This window comes from Condylostylus longicornis, unplaced genomic scaffold (genome assembly GCF_029603195.1).
Source record: "Condylostylus longicornis isolate FDR11 unplaced genomic scaffold, ASM2960319v2 ptg000027l, whole genome shotgun sequence".
Classification (NCBI taxonomy): domain Eukaryota; kingdom Metazoa; phylum Arthropoda; class Insecta; order Diptera; family Dolichopodidae; genus Condylostylus; species Condylostylus longicornis.
The window spans coordinates 7,922,132-7,938,676 of NW_026577996.1; the positions used below are offsets into that span (position 1 = coordinate 7,922,132).

The window sequence follows — 16,545 nt, forward strand, 5'->3', positions numbered from 1 at the left end:
CTATTGTTTTGCTACGAGACCCACTGTCACCCTTATACCGCAAATTTATAATACCATATAGCAATGACCGTTCAACTCATAATGAAATATTTTGTTTAATTCGTATAACAATATAATTTCATTTAAAAATATATAAACAAATAGATAAATATATATGGGTATATATAGGAACTAAATATATATGGGGACTGAATTTGAATGATGAATTGTAAAAATTTCTTCAACCAACATTGTATACATAGCAACAATAAATTTAATTTTATAAGATAAAAGAAAAAGAAAAACTAAAATAATAAGAAAAATATAAAAAAATTTTAAAAGTAACACACCGAACCGACCCCACCAGCCCACCTATTTAAATAACAATATTAAAGAAATCTTAAAATTATATAATAACAATTATAAATATAGGTGTGTATGCATGTATGTGTGTAAAATAATTTATATACTTACAGAAATTACAGTTATAGCAGCACTCTCATAAATCCACTTTAAATTTTATGAAAAGGAATTTTTTTTTTTTTGTTTTTGAATGAAAGTAGTAAAAAAACAATAATAAAAAACACCAGTGAAAATTTTTTTTTTTTTTAATAAAAATCGAGAGAACCTTTTGTAAATCCTTTTGAATTTTTACTTATCGTTTTTAAGCTTTTCGTATATAAAGTGATTTTTCTTTTATTATTTTTTTATTTTGTTGTGTTTTTTATTTCAACCTTTCTTCTGTTATTTAAATCCTTTAGTTAATCCTTGTATTACAAGTGTATATTAAAAAAAAATTTTTTTTTAATCACTTGCTATGTGCAATTTCTCTCTCTCTCTCTTCCTCTGTTATTCCTTTTTAATTTTTATTATACAATTTTACATATACATATATGTATGTGTAATAATAACTTTTTGATTTAAGAGAATTAAAAAAATTTTTGTTCTAAAAAAAAAAATATAAAAAATAATTATAATTGTTAATTAAAAATTAATTTCTTTAATAATTTTTTTATTAGATAGTTAGGAATATTGTTTTATTTTTAAATTAATTAAAATTTCTATGTGTTTTTGTATGTATCTGAACTTATATATGTATATATAAGTATACCAGTTAATTCGTAATTGAATTCAAGTAATAGCGCTGTGCTAAAATATTTTTTAAAAAATTGCATATTTTTAGGTGCATTTTATTTAAATATTTCCACTATATTAAAATGTGTAAAATTTATTTATTTGTATTAATAAATTTTTGTTATTTAATTGAATTTGTATTAAATATTCGATTTGTTGGGCAATTTAGGGAATGCTACTTCAAAAAAAATACTTTAAAATTTATTACACTTACAATAAAAAATAATTTTTAATTCAAGGAAAATATTAGAAAATTATGTCTATCCGCAAAATAGTAGAAAAATTCTGATAAAATATGTGAAGTTTTTAGTTATTGCAATCGATTTTTGTATTACTCTATATGAGCTCTACATTAAATATAGACTTGATTAAATGCAAGGGTAATTTAAGAATATGATAACTTGCAAGCAAGTTTAAAACGCCCACTTAGATATAAACGTTAGACATCGTATAAAATTTTAATAAAATTTTTACATTAATGACATTTGATGCTAAATAAATTGTTATACAATTTGTTTTGTGGAAAAAATTACAATCATATACAATGTAATTTCGTAAAATATTTATTTTTGTACACAACTTTTTGTATCAATTGAATAAACGCAATAACGTAAACTTAAGAGAATGAGTAACAAATTCTTATAAAAAAAATTGTGTTACTATATTCAAAAATTGTACACACATAATTACGATATATGTATGTATATATAAAATTTTATTATATGTATACAATAATACAAGGTCAAGTAATCAATAATTATGTATAAACACTTAATAATTCAAGTAAGAAATAAATATTATGAAAATTTTATATACGATAATATTTAAATTATTAATTATAATACATACTTGTTGTATGTGTACGCTACGTTCTTATGTAAATTTTAAAGATTCATGTATACATAAAATATTTATAAAATAAGAAGAAATCTCAATGGGGATTCTTAAATTTTTTTTTTTTGAAAATTATTCCTTAATTATTCTTCTATATTAAAATACAAAATAAATTAAACAAAAATGTTTAGTAGAAAATTTTCCAAATTAATTTATAAATAATTTAAAATGTACTTAAAATTGAAAATTTTTTAATTAGCAATTAATAAGCAATTAAATTTGCTATATTAAAATTTTTATAAATTGAATTTTTGCATTTTACGATATTAGAAAATTATTAAAAATATAATGAAAATGAATATTATGGGAGGCATATTTGGAAATTTAATTGAAATTTTAATTGATTTTTGAAATAATATTGATAATTTCAAATAAAAATTTTGCATATTATCTTAATGTATAACAATAATATTAAAAATCAATGAAAATCTTTGTTAAATATAATAAAGAAATTCTGGTGTAGACGGCATAATTGAAAAATTCTAATAATTCTACCTCTAATACTACACTACTGGTTACATTAAATTCAAAGAAAATTTATAAGTTCCTATATAGTTGAGAAAGCTCTTATATTTAATATTGACAATACCCAACTTAAAGACTAATTGGTAACACCAACGTAGAATATTAAATTTCATATTAAATGTAAAAAAATCCTAATAAAATAGTGCAATTTCTATTGAAATCTCAATATGTAAAATTTAACATTTCATCTTAACACGTAGTTTATAATATGCAATGTGGTTAATTAAGAATTTATTTCAATTCCCTGCTGGAACAGATGACTTTTCATATCTGGTACTTAAGTCTCTCTTTCTATTGATTATGCCAAAAATTTAATAAAAAATAAAAAATTAAAATTTGGACAGCTCTTCATTAATAGTATAACAATATTATAATTCATATATGCACATAAATAATAATTAGAAATATTTAATATACAACTTGTTATATAAATAATATTGTATGTATAACAAATATAATAGTTAAATTTAATTGTATATAACAATTAAGTAAATAATCATAAATTACATTACCTATGTATTGCATTTACTCATATATCTTTATAACAAAAAATAGCAATAAATAATGAATAGAAATCATAAAAATCTTTAAGAAATTTATGGTGTCATAAAAACGATTAAAGAAAAATTATTATTAATCATTTCTATAAAATAACACACACATACAAAAAATGTGCAAAATTTTTGGATTAAATTCTTGATGTCATATATATGAATTAATCTAATAACTCTATAAGTTAAAATAGTACCACAATATATATATATATCAGATATATATCACGTATACATACATATATATCATGAGTGATTTGAAGCTACATACCATATTATCAAAAAATTCTATATTTATTTTAATTCTAATCCCCAAAAATTATTGTCTTTCTTATTTTCCATATACAATTTTATTAAGTATAGCTTTTCTATTTTTTATTTTTTGTTGTTTTTTTGCAAACAAACGATCTTCAAAAACTATATTTATACATAGATGAATTAATTTCGCATATCATCGTACAAAATTACAACTATAAACTATATATGAACTAATACATTTAAAGAAATTGCCAAGTGAAACTATTAAAATATAGTGAGTGTGTACGAGTATGTATGCACTCAGTATAATATAAAATAAAAGTTTTGTGGTAACACTAATAAAATTAATTTAAATTTTTTTTTTTTGTGTGATTTTTTGGTAACACACTCACAAAATAAGAAAATTATATTTTTTTTGGAGGTATATATATGGCTTGTAGCCATATATGTGAGAATATATTATTATGAATGTATATGTGCTATTGAAATATGACAAAATATTTTGAAAACAAAAAAGAAAGAATAAGAAAATGAAAACAAAAAAATTTTCCAGGCATTAGAGACAAGCGCAAAATGAAATTTTTGATTTTATTTTTTCCTATTTTTTTTTTTTTTTAACAAAGGAAAAAATATTTTTTTTTTCCGTATTTTATTAAATTGAGTACAAATTTTCAATAGAATTTTTAATATTATTTGTAAAATTTCCTAATTTCCTACATATATTTTTCAGTTTTCCTATTCTTTTCCTATTTTGTTTTAACACTACTACAACTAATATAAAATTTAGAGAAAAGGATCTAAAAACTTTTCTTATTGTTTATTAATAAAATTTCCTTTATTTTTATTCTATACTATTTTTGGTACCTAAATATATAATGAGAGTTTTTGTATGTTTGTGTGAGTATATTGGTATATATGAATTTTAATGAAATTAACAAAAAAATATAAACATAATAGATATTTTATTAATTAATTAATTTCTAAACTAGTAAATGTAATTTTAAATTTTTTAATTTTAGTTTTTAATTAAATATATAACATAATATAATCCGTATATAATTATTACGAATTAATACGAACAGTGATTTATTTTTCTTTATTATTATAATTATTATAACAGTTTAATAGAGTTTTAAATATTTTCAATTTTGACTTTTATAAAATATTATTTTAAATAAATTAAATATAAATATATTTTTAATATAGTTAATTTTTACTTCAAATATAATAAAAATATATATATATATTAACAAATTCATAGTATAACACATATACACATCTCCGTTATATATGAGACTTGTATATAACAGATAACAAAGAAATACCTTCAATTCGTATGTCAATTTAAAGATAATTTTGAATATTAAATATTTTTAATATCATTAAATTTAAAAACGAATAATTATAATTTAATATTGTTATACAAAAAATATTAATACATCAAAATATTTATATGAAGTTGAAAGAATAAGATACCGTTATACAATGTACATATATTATATTTAATTCGTCAAATTTAAAGAACTAAAATTTTTAATTAATTTTTAAAGTAATACAAGAAAATTCCTTCTTGATATTAACGTATAAAGAGTGACAAATAAACGAGTCTTGGGTGGATAATTAAAAAAAAAAAAGATATTTTAAAACTGGAGTTTGACTTTAATAGTACCAAACGAACTATAGTCTAAATTGTTTTATACGTATAATGCCTGAATATAAATTAAATTATATGGCAATTAATTTAAATTCATAATCATATATTTATTTAAGACTATTAGGACCGCAACTAATTATATTTATAGGCCAAATTTTAACAATTAAAGCAACAAAAAATTAATATTTGACAGTATTTGAAAAATAAAATATATTTTACAAATATATTGAATTTTAATTTCATAAAATTACTGTTATATATATTTGCATAATGAATTTACATATTTGTAATACATATATATACATAAAATATATATATATATATATACATAAATATATATATATAGATAAATATATATATATATATATATATATATATATATATATATATATATATATTATATATATATATATATATATTATATATTATATATATATATACATATTATACTGTTATTTGTATATTCTATTTACTTAAAATATAAAAATAAACAAAAAAAAGAAGAATCTTAATTTTTCAATTGATATAATGTTATTATAAAGTAAATTATGTTATACACAAAAAATTTATTAATATAAACATAAATAGTATGAAATATTAATACATATATATTTTACAATCCTGTATATATACGCATTTGTAGATACATAATATATATATATTACAGTATGGTATAAAATTGAAAATAAATAATTAAAAAAAAATCTCTGTTAATATTTTTATCAAATTAATTCCGGTTTAATAGGAAATTCACGCAATATATATATATATATATATATACATATATGTATATGAATTATTTATTTGTATATTAATATAGGTTATGTATTATATTATATAGATATACATATATGAGCTAATATAGGTTATTCATGTATAAACACAATTTTTACATAAATAATGATATATATATATATATACATATATTTATATATATTTATACATATATGTTTATACATTTTATACATATATTTATATATATATATTTATATATACATATAATTATTTATATATATATATATATATATATATATATATATGTATATATATATATATATATTTATATATAAATAATTTATTAAAATCAAAGATGTTTGCATTTCACAGTAAATTTATAGTTTATAAAAATAATATTTAACAATATTGTAAATATTTATATATATATATATATATATATATATATATATGTGCACGTATAAGAATAAGATACACGTATACACAATAATATTAAAAAAAAAATTTTTATTTCTTATTTTTCAAATAAAATTTATTAATTTTTTTTTGTGTTTTTGTGTTTTACGCTCAAATTAAAAAAATATTTTTTAATATAGAACACTCTTATTAAAATTCTTTAAGTTCTTTTTTTTGTTATTTTTAATTATATATATTAAAATTTTATTCAAAAATATTAAAAATAAATAATTTTTAATTTTAATTTTAATCCTGTAATTAAAATTTTTCATTTTTAAAAAAAAACAAGTTCAAGTGTACTTGAAAATAATTAAAACTAAGTAAATTTTTCAAATTTATAATATTATTTTATTCATATATTGTTATAACACTTAATATTTTCTATATGTACATAACAGTTTAAATATTATTCATGTAAAACAAATAAAAATTCATTCAAAATTTTTTTCCTATCTCTTGCTAACATTTTTTTTTTTTTTGTTACTTTTAAAAATAATTTTTCAATTCATGATATTTTTAAATTTTTTACAAAAAACCACAATTATTATTTTAAAATTATTTATGAAAATAAAAAAAAAACAGTTTAATTGTTTCCACTTTCAAAAAATTTAATAAACACAATCATAAGAAAAAAACAAAAGAAATAAAAAATTCACCTTTTTTTTCTGATAAAAAAAAAAAACAATTTTTTTTTTGTGTTACACAAAATGATTTCTCGAAATTCTCACTGAAAAAAAAATATCCCCAAAAGAAAAATATTTTTTTTTTCTTTATTCGTTTTTTTTTTTTTTTTTGAATCTCTGAAACGAACGTTTCAAGCTTACTTTGATAACTAAATTGAGAACCGTTACGAATGGATAACGGAAGCTATAATTTTTATTTTGTTTTTCTTTTTTTTTTCTTTTTTGTGTATCTGATATTTTATATTTATTTACTTTTTGATTCTATTTATTTTTTGTTACTCTAAAACATACTAGCACATACCAGCAACAAAGTAATATAAATTCAAATGTACATATATATAATTGTATATAATTGTATTATTATATGTATATACATATTGTTATATGTAAGTCATATATACAGACATACACATTCATAATATGAATATAGTATTAAGAATATTGCGTATATAACCACTATATATTCATATGATATATATACTTGTTATTCATTACAAAATAATCTTTATACATTTTATTCATGTAATGTAATGTGATATATGATACATTACAATTACATAATACATAAACCTAATATTTACGTAATATATACATATACATTTTATAATATAAACATATAAACCTAATTTTATCAAATATATAATTTGAAATGTGTATACTTACATATGTGTACATATTTACGCATAATATATCCATATATATATATATATATATATATATATTTATACATATTAAATTAATCTATACATACGTACATATACAGGTACTTTATATAAACTTATATATTTATATAGTATAACAATATTAATTTTATCTCTTCTTTTCAAAAATCTCAAGTACATTTTACATAATACTACAAAATCTGTTACAGTTTTATTTAAATTTTTTTTTTTTTTTTTTTATAAAAGAAAAATGTACTAAAAATTTTCTGGGAGTAATAATATTATACATATTTATATACGTACATATATATATGCTATATATATCTTCATGTATAACAAGATATATATCATATTATATTGCGCAATGGATGCTGCTCACTGTTGCTTGTTTTTTAAATATAATATAGAAAAATTTAGTGACGTCGTGTTTACACGAAAAAAAAGCAAAAAAAAAAAATTTTTTTTTGATACCGTTAGAAATATTATCTAGAATATATGAAAAAAAAAACTCTTGTCCCAATCCCAACACATATATAGTGTACTGTGAAAGTAAACATGCAAAATATGAACGGACTCAATTTTTTATATATGCGAGTTAGTACTATAATAGCATCTCCGTACTCTATCCATGTAGCCAGTAGTTACACTCAATTAGCATCAGCGTTCCCACTTGGATACAATTGTATCCATTTGGATACATTTTTGCTTTAAATTTGAGCTTGGATACAAAGATACTCAAATCTGCTAAAATGCCGAAATTGGCTACATTTTAAAATTTTGCTGAAATATGGATACATTTTTTTTCCAACACTAAATAAATATTACAAAACAGTTGAAATGCTGCTAATATTAAACCGCGAAGTTGCTTTATCTTCAATAAATGTTATTTGCTGACTATTCTAAGCAAATTTGTCCGTTTTCATGGTCAATCGTCTTTACCGCATAGTTCAACAACTACAGAAGGCATATATGCATATATTTTTTCTGACCTTAACATTTAAAATATAATAGAAGTTGTATGTGATTTCTTAAAGAATTTACTATAAATAACAAAACTCATATTGTGGAATAAAGCAAATTAATATTAATTATGGGTTAATTTGTACAAAATAAGACGACTTATTATAATAATGCTATTTTACGAGGTTGGATACATTTTGGATACATTTTTTTCTCGAAATTGGATACATTTTGTTTTTACCGAGTGGGAACACTGATTAGCATGTTCTCTCAAAGCAAAATTTTGCTTATAGAGAGAATTTTTCGCTTTACTCAATTTTTTTTTTTAACAATTGTACTAAATATTTTCTATTAAATCTAAGTATTTAATTATTATTTAATATTAATAGAAAATTTTGTTTATTTTTATTCTATTTTATTTTATAATTTTTTTTTAATTTTTCATATTATTAATTATTATTAAAGTAATTGTTAAGGATTACAAAAATATTAGGCATTTTTTAAAAATTAATAATATTTTTTTTTCTCATTTTCTTTTACGCTCCGCTTCATTCAAATCCAAATCAAACCCATTTTAGTACATTTACCCCATTTCCATTATCTTATAATATGAGTATATGAATATGAAATGAAAAATCCCTCTCTTTTTTATTCTCTCTCTCTCTCTCTATGTCTTTTTCAAATTTCCTAAATTTAAAACAAAAAAAAAATAATTATTTTGACGCTTGCGTTTTTAATGAGAAAATTTTTTGGGCGCGAAAAATAAATTTCTCTTTATTTTGTTGAAAATAATTTTTTGTTTTTCTTTTTTTAAGATTAATCTCATTATCATGTTACATGTATATTGTATGTAGCTATTCGTATTTAATTTCTATATGTGTATATACAATATTGTACAACAATACAAGATGCATTGTAATTTTCTCATTTTTAATAAAAAAAAAAAAAAACAAAATAATAACAATCAACAATTTCACATATCAAAAATACAATATTATTATATTTACATGTGTACATACATAGCTATGTATATATGTATGTTACAGCATGTTGTGTAAAATGATTTTTTCTTTTGAATTTTAACAAAAAATTTCTCTTTGATTTTTATTTTGTGTTTTTTTTTTTTTTAAATATTAAATTAATATTAATTTTTAGAGAGATGATAAATAGTGTACATATATATATGTGTATGTATATTTAATAAAATATGTAGAGAAAATATGCAAATATTTACGAAAAATAAAATAAAAAGAATTTTTGTATACAATACAAGGATAATATTTTCGTGTTAATAATATTTTTAATATTTAAGGATATACATCATATTATATGTATATATAGGGATGTGAAAAATATGGTATATGTAAAATATATTAAAATTTTTGTGTATAATACTTTCTTGTTAATATGTGTATATATATGTATCTTATATATAATATTTAATAATACTCAAATGTAGGTATATTTTAATCTTATATTATTCTAGTTAAAAATTGACACACATATAAAATTGACAAATATAAAATTGTGTATATTTACGTACAAATATTTTTAAGTATTTACGATATTTATGTTTGTTTACTCGTAAAAATTTACATACATCATATATTATAAATAACTACGCAACATGATAAATATATTTTTCTTATTTTTTTTTTTTTTGAAGAAGAAAAGGACCTCTTTAAATTTTCTTATTAAAATTTAATAGTATATATAGTATATATATATATATATATATATATATATATATATATATATATATATTAGTATATATATATATATACCTTGATGTTCTTGATTATCTCCAATTTTTATATATGTACACATAATATTTACTTACTGCATATATAATCATTCATAATATATAATTTATATTTATGTTTGTGTTTATAATATTGTAATTGAATTAGTAACTATTGGTAATTAATAAAATAAGTAAAAATAAATTTTAATATGTTCCGAAATCTTTAATTTTTAAAACCCCATTAAACTGTAAAATGTAAAGTGTTGAAATGGTTTAGGCTTAGGGTTTGGTCTTGAAAAATTGCTTAATGTAAAAAGTCTGAGAACAAAAATAAATATGTTACAAAAATTATACTCTTACTGACTTTACAACAATTCTTGTATTATAAGAGACTTCATCTTATTGTCTAAATTATTTTTAATATTTAACTACTTGCATATGCTACTTGTGAAGATTTTTTCCTATAAAATACTTATTCCATAAAACATTAAATACTTGAATGTAAGAATAATGTCTTTATTTTTTTAAAAATATTTTAAATTAATTTCGAAATTTTTAAATTAAATAAAAGAAATTCCAAACTTAAAAAAAAAAATGGGAGAACAGAAATTTTTTTTTATAAAAAATTTGTAATTACTTTCGTTCCAATTTGCCACAATATGAGCACCTGCACTTTAAAAAATTAAAAAACAAAAAACAAAAATATTCATTCATTCATACACATTCGTACATTACAAATATACCAAAGTTAAAAATTCAAAATTCTCCATATTTTTTTTTTCTTTTTTCAATTTTCTTTCATTTTATTTACGAAAAATTTATTATTTTTGAAAATATTTTATTTGTATAAGACAAAAGTAACTTAAAAAGTCAGCAATAATTTATTTTTTTAAGGGCATATGTACTTTGTACTGTTATAGTATACAGTAGAGTACATAAAATATTATTTACATTTTTATACACATTTATGTATATATATTTCAAATACAATATATTTTATTTAAGTTTTATATTATTTGTCAACAAAAATCTTATAAAAATATTTATTTATTTTCTTAAATTGCACAGAAAAGCTTTGCATTTGAGATTCTCTCATAACCAAAATGGATTGATGCAAAAAATTGCAGTATTACAATATCGTAGTAAAATTTTGAAAGCGACTGCAATATACAATATAGTCTCGATTGCTTTTCTTCTCCGTTCTCTATCTTACTGCTTAAGTTAGTTAAAATTAATATTTTAGAAATTTGAATTTTCCTACATTATGCAATGCAATGCAGTATACTGCATTAATACTGCATTTTGAATGTCAGGGAATATTATTGTACAAGTACCTTTAATTTATTTGAAAATAAAAATCCATATTAGAATTTTTTATATAAAAAGGTACACGGTACAGTAATATCAGAGAATAGACACGAATTATTTGAAAAACTCAAACACAATGTATTGGAATCTTCAATAACGAAAAATATTTCATTAAAGAAAATAAATTTCGAAAACTAGCTGGTACTTATAAAATTAATAAAACTTTTTCGAAATTTTCTGATTTTCATAAAAGCCATTAGATTTCTAGTTTTAAATAATAGCCATTAAATGAAAACTATTAAAATATCTAAGATCAAATCAAATGTTAATTGGATGTGCAAAAGAAATATTGTGGATATGATTTTGTAAAATTATGAGTTTATTATTTTAGAATTTAATAGTCAAGAACTTACAAAATTAAACTTGATTATATTGCTGTAAAAGTATTCTCCCTCAAAAATATGTAAACAAATTGAATTAAAGTAGAAGTTTCTCCTATTTGTATGTTCATAAAATAACTATTTTAGTATTTTTTTTAAATCTTAAAATTCTCATAAAATGTTACAAATTTTAATACAATACTCCTTTATTACTTTATAAAAATTTACAACAATATATGAGGTTTAATACCCTCAAAATTTTTAAATTAAAGTTCAACTTGAACTTATAAATTTCTTTTACATTGAACATATAATACAAAATTAAATACTACTATCATTATTATTGATATAGTTTTATTGGATGGTTCTATGGAAAAGTATATAATGTACAAATAAAAGAAAAATCAGTTCATTGTCCCATTTATTATCCTTTTGCTTGGATGTGTGCGTGTACCATATACCCAAAAATTTTTACACTATACAAAAATATATTTTTTATGTTCCTCTTCTTATTGTTCTCTTCTTTAAACAAAAAATAAATGAACATCTTCTTAATTTTAAATTCGAAATGAATTTGTAAAATGAAAAATATAAAATGGACAGAGATTTTTATGATACATTGATAAAAATTTTCGCTTTATCACAAATTATTGTTCAAAAACTTCTTAAGATAAACACGGTCAACATTATAACAACTAAATAATAAAAAGAGAAATGATAAAGAGGCTGAAAAAAGAAGAAGAAAAAATAAAGAAAACGGAAATGGAGAAAAAAAAAATCCAACTTTTGATATTTTCTTTTATTTATTTTTGTTTGAAAGGATATATGGTATATCAGTCCACAATAATAAAATAAGGACCGGAAATAAAGAATATCAAAATAATAAAAATAAAAGCAAAAAGAAAAACAAAAAACTTTTGAAGAGCTTTCTTTTTCTTTTCTAAATTTTTTGTAACACTTTAGAGCTACTAAAATCAAATATAAGTACAGTGATCCCTAAAAAAGAAAGGAATATATATTTTAAAATTGAGATTAGAATTGAATAAAAAATAGGTATTACTAATAATGTAAGAATTAAGTGTTTAATAATTATAAACCTTATAAAATATTAAAAATTTAATATTTGAAATAAAATTATTTAAAAAATTCTAGCATTTTCACAATAATTTTGGTGTCTATTTTGTACCAGTAAAATAACCAACATCGAATTGGTTATATTAATTTACCAGTCCAAACGAGATCCACACCTAAAACATTGGATTTGATGTTTAAACAAATTCACCTTCACATACTGTGTATTCTAAAATATCAATCTAAATTTAATCTTGTTGTACACAATAAATAAAAAAGCTTAATATTTAATAAAAAATAATTAAATTTTTTTAATAAATTGATAAATTCTTTGTATATTTTGTTTTAGTTTTCTCGAATTTCTGATTCAATAATTTGAATAAAGTGAAAATTGTGTTTAAAAGCAATGAATAAAATTTTAATGGTCCTAATAAAAATATTTTATTAAAAACCTATTTTGTATAATAAGAAGCATCTTCACAAAATTAAAAGAATGTTTTTTTTTTTCTAAAATCAAATAATAATTATTAATAATTGTTACATGTACATTTATTTTTTTGATTTTTTCAAAGAATTCTTCTTCTTTGCCATGATATCTTTTTTAACATTTTTCTTTAATTCTCCTATTGTTTTATTCTTTTGTTTTTTATCAATTTTCTTTTTCTTATCCGCTAATTTTTTTATTAATGGTGTTGATAAAGTAACATTATTTGTTTTTGATTTTAGGGCTGTTTTATCCTCACTTTGCTTTTCTAATTTTAACGAAATCTTTTTCGAATTCGATTCATCATTACCTTTTGATTTCTTAGGTGATGCTTTTGTTTCCATATTAGATTTTGCTTTAGATTTTTCTTTTAATTCATTTTTTTCCATATTATGCTGGTTTTCGTTACTTTTTCGTGAAACATCATTAGATTTTATTTTATTAGTTTGATTTTTTTTATTTTCACTATTTTCTATTGTAGCACCAATGCTGTTGGATTTTTTTGTAAATGTTCCAATTTTTTTATTTTCATCATTTTTTGTTGTATCAGTTGTTTCCGATTTCTTCTTAGGTTTTTTCACTTTGATCGGATTTTCAAACACTTTTGCAACGTATTTTTTACCTTCCTCTTCTTTCTTTTTCTTTTTCAGTTCAGTTTCTATTTCGCTCAAAATAGGTTTTCCAGCTCTTTTTTCAGCTTTTTTACTGTTACCCACATTATTTTCTATTTCATTACCATTTAAATTTCCATTTAATTCATTACCATTCTGAGAAGTACTTTCTTCTTCAATATTATCTTCAACTTCATCTTTACTGATTGGAATGCTATTTGAAAATTTTTTAAGTTTAGCAACGAAAAATCCATCCATATTATGGGTATGTGGATAATAGCGCCTAGTTAAATTCAAACTAGGATGATAACGATGCTGTCTATATTTAGTGAAACCTTCTGTTCCGAAATCAATTCCAGTTGGAACAACTTTTACATTTCTTTTTTTTAATGCATAATCTATAACCCATTCATTTTCTTCTGGTAAAACTGAGCAGGTTGAATAGACTAAATAACCACCCGTAGCAGATTTCGCATCTAAACAATCTATCGCGTTTAATAATAGTCTTCTTTGTAAATTATAACATTTTTGTACATCTACTTCGGACTTCGATGATTTAACACTTGGATCTTTAGAAACAACCCCGGTTCCGGTACAAGGTGCATCAACCAAAACCCTGTCAAAACCTGTCATAATTTGTTTAAAATTGCAACCATCTACAGTGCTTACTACAGAATTAACAACACCTAAACGATGAAAATTTGCTACAACTGCTTTTACTCGATCTGGATTTGCATCATTTGCGAAAAGAACTCCGGTATTCTTCATTATTGCGGCAATATGTGAGCTTTTACCTCCTGGAGCTGCGCACAAATCTAAAATTCTCTCATTTTCTTGTGGTGCTAATGCCATAACTGGTATCATACTTGAAGCACCTTGAATCATGTAATGACCCGCTAAATATTCCGGTGTAGCACCTATTGGTACAGAAGAGTTATAAACAACCAAACCAACATTAGTCCATTTCCCAAGGGGATCCAAATTAACACCCCTATTAATTAGAGCTCCAGCTAAATCACGTCTTCTTGTTTTTAAACTATTTGTCCGAATAGTTAACGGTCTCGGAACCTGTTCGAATATAAAAAACCAATTGCGCAATTAGATAAATTATCATATTCAATAATAAAAAACAAACCTCGGATGCTTCCAGATACTCCATTAATTCATTTAAGGAAAATGTTTCCATTAATTTACTCATAAGAAATTCATTATAACTGTAATATGTACATAAATCTTGTTTAAGCAAGTCCAAGTATTCTTGTCGAGATCTATTTTCTTGTCGGTACTTTTTAAAATCAGATAAAACTAAACAAACATCTTTTATCCTTTGTTGAACTTCCTGTATTGTCAGTTGTTGATCATCCTCGTCTTCTTCATCAGGAAAATTAAATACTTCTTGTCTGTCAATGGACATTTGCATTTCGGCATCTGCTAGTTTAGATTGTTTTTCTATGTGTTTCTTGAGTTTTTGATTAGCCTTTTCTATTGGCAATTTTTCATCATTGTCATAATCATCATCGCTGTCATTTTTATCACTGCCATCCTCTTCTTCAAAATCGTCATCATTGCTATCTTCTTTATCTCCTTTTAAATCATTTTCATATAATTCATCCGACTCTTCTCCAGAAAAATCTTCTAATTTTCCGACTTTAAAATTATCATCATCTGATTCTGCATCATCTTCGTCAAATAATTTAGTTGTGTTTTTATCTCCTGATCCGTCGTTTTGATTATCGTCCGAATCAAAGCTTGCCACATCTTTGTCACTTGAAATAAGATCTTCTTCGGATTCACCGTCACTTGTATATGATTTCGCTTTTGTTTTGATTTTTGGTTTCAGCCAACTTTTATTTTCGTCAGAGAAACCTTTTATTTCCCTTTGGGCCGAATTTTCATTTTGATCCTCCTTTTTCTGTGCAATTTGATTTGCTTTTTCTTTCGATTTTTCCGCTTGTTTTGCTAAACGTTTTGCCAATCTTTGTTTTTGATGTCGGGACAATTTTTTTTCGGCTCCATCTGGTGCTGCAGCTTAATTAGGAATGCATATGAAAAAATGTATTTAGCTTAACTTTTATTACACTTACCTTTAAAAGCTTTAATTAACTTAGGAGGTCCTTGTTTTTTCGCCTTTCTTCCTGGCCCTCTTTTAGGTTTTTCAGAAAAATTTGCCTTACGCCCCATTAAGTATTATTTCAATCTGTTTATTCAAATTAATAATATCCACCAAAAACGAAGTGGGTTTTAATTGCGAATGAATTGTGTACTTTCTCGCACGTGGTAAAACAAAAAGGTGCAAAAAAAAAATTAAAGCATCAAAATTATCGTTATTTTTGTGTGATTTTATTAGTGACAATTAAAATACTGCTAAATAAACTTATCGACATTATTTTCTGCCAAATTATTGAAAATGTCGGCGAAAATGCTAATATTGATAGACTGAATCATAATACCAAATT

General features: G+C 21.3%; 1 protein-coding gene across 1 annotated transcript; it reads right to left on the reverse strand.

Moving 5' to 3' along the window:
• Positions 1 to 13,439: 13,439 nt before the first annotated feature.
• Positions 13,440 to 16,426, reverse strand: LOC129607190 (26S rRNA (cytosine-C(5))-methyltransferase nsun-1). The gene is made up of 3 exons (XM_055517980.1): positions 16,174 to 16,426; positions 15,225 to 16,117; positions 13,440 to 15,157 (listed from the first exon to the last, which is right to left on the reverse strand). The coding sequence occupies exons 1-3, from the start codon at positions 16,268 to 16,270 to the stop codon at positions 13,544 to 13,546; spliced, it is 2,604 nt and encodes an 867-aa protein (XP_055373955.1). The 5' UTR covers positions 16,271 to 16,426; the 3' UTR covers positions 13,440 to 13,543.
• Positions 16,427 to 16,545: the final 119 nt, after the last annotated feature.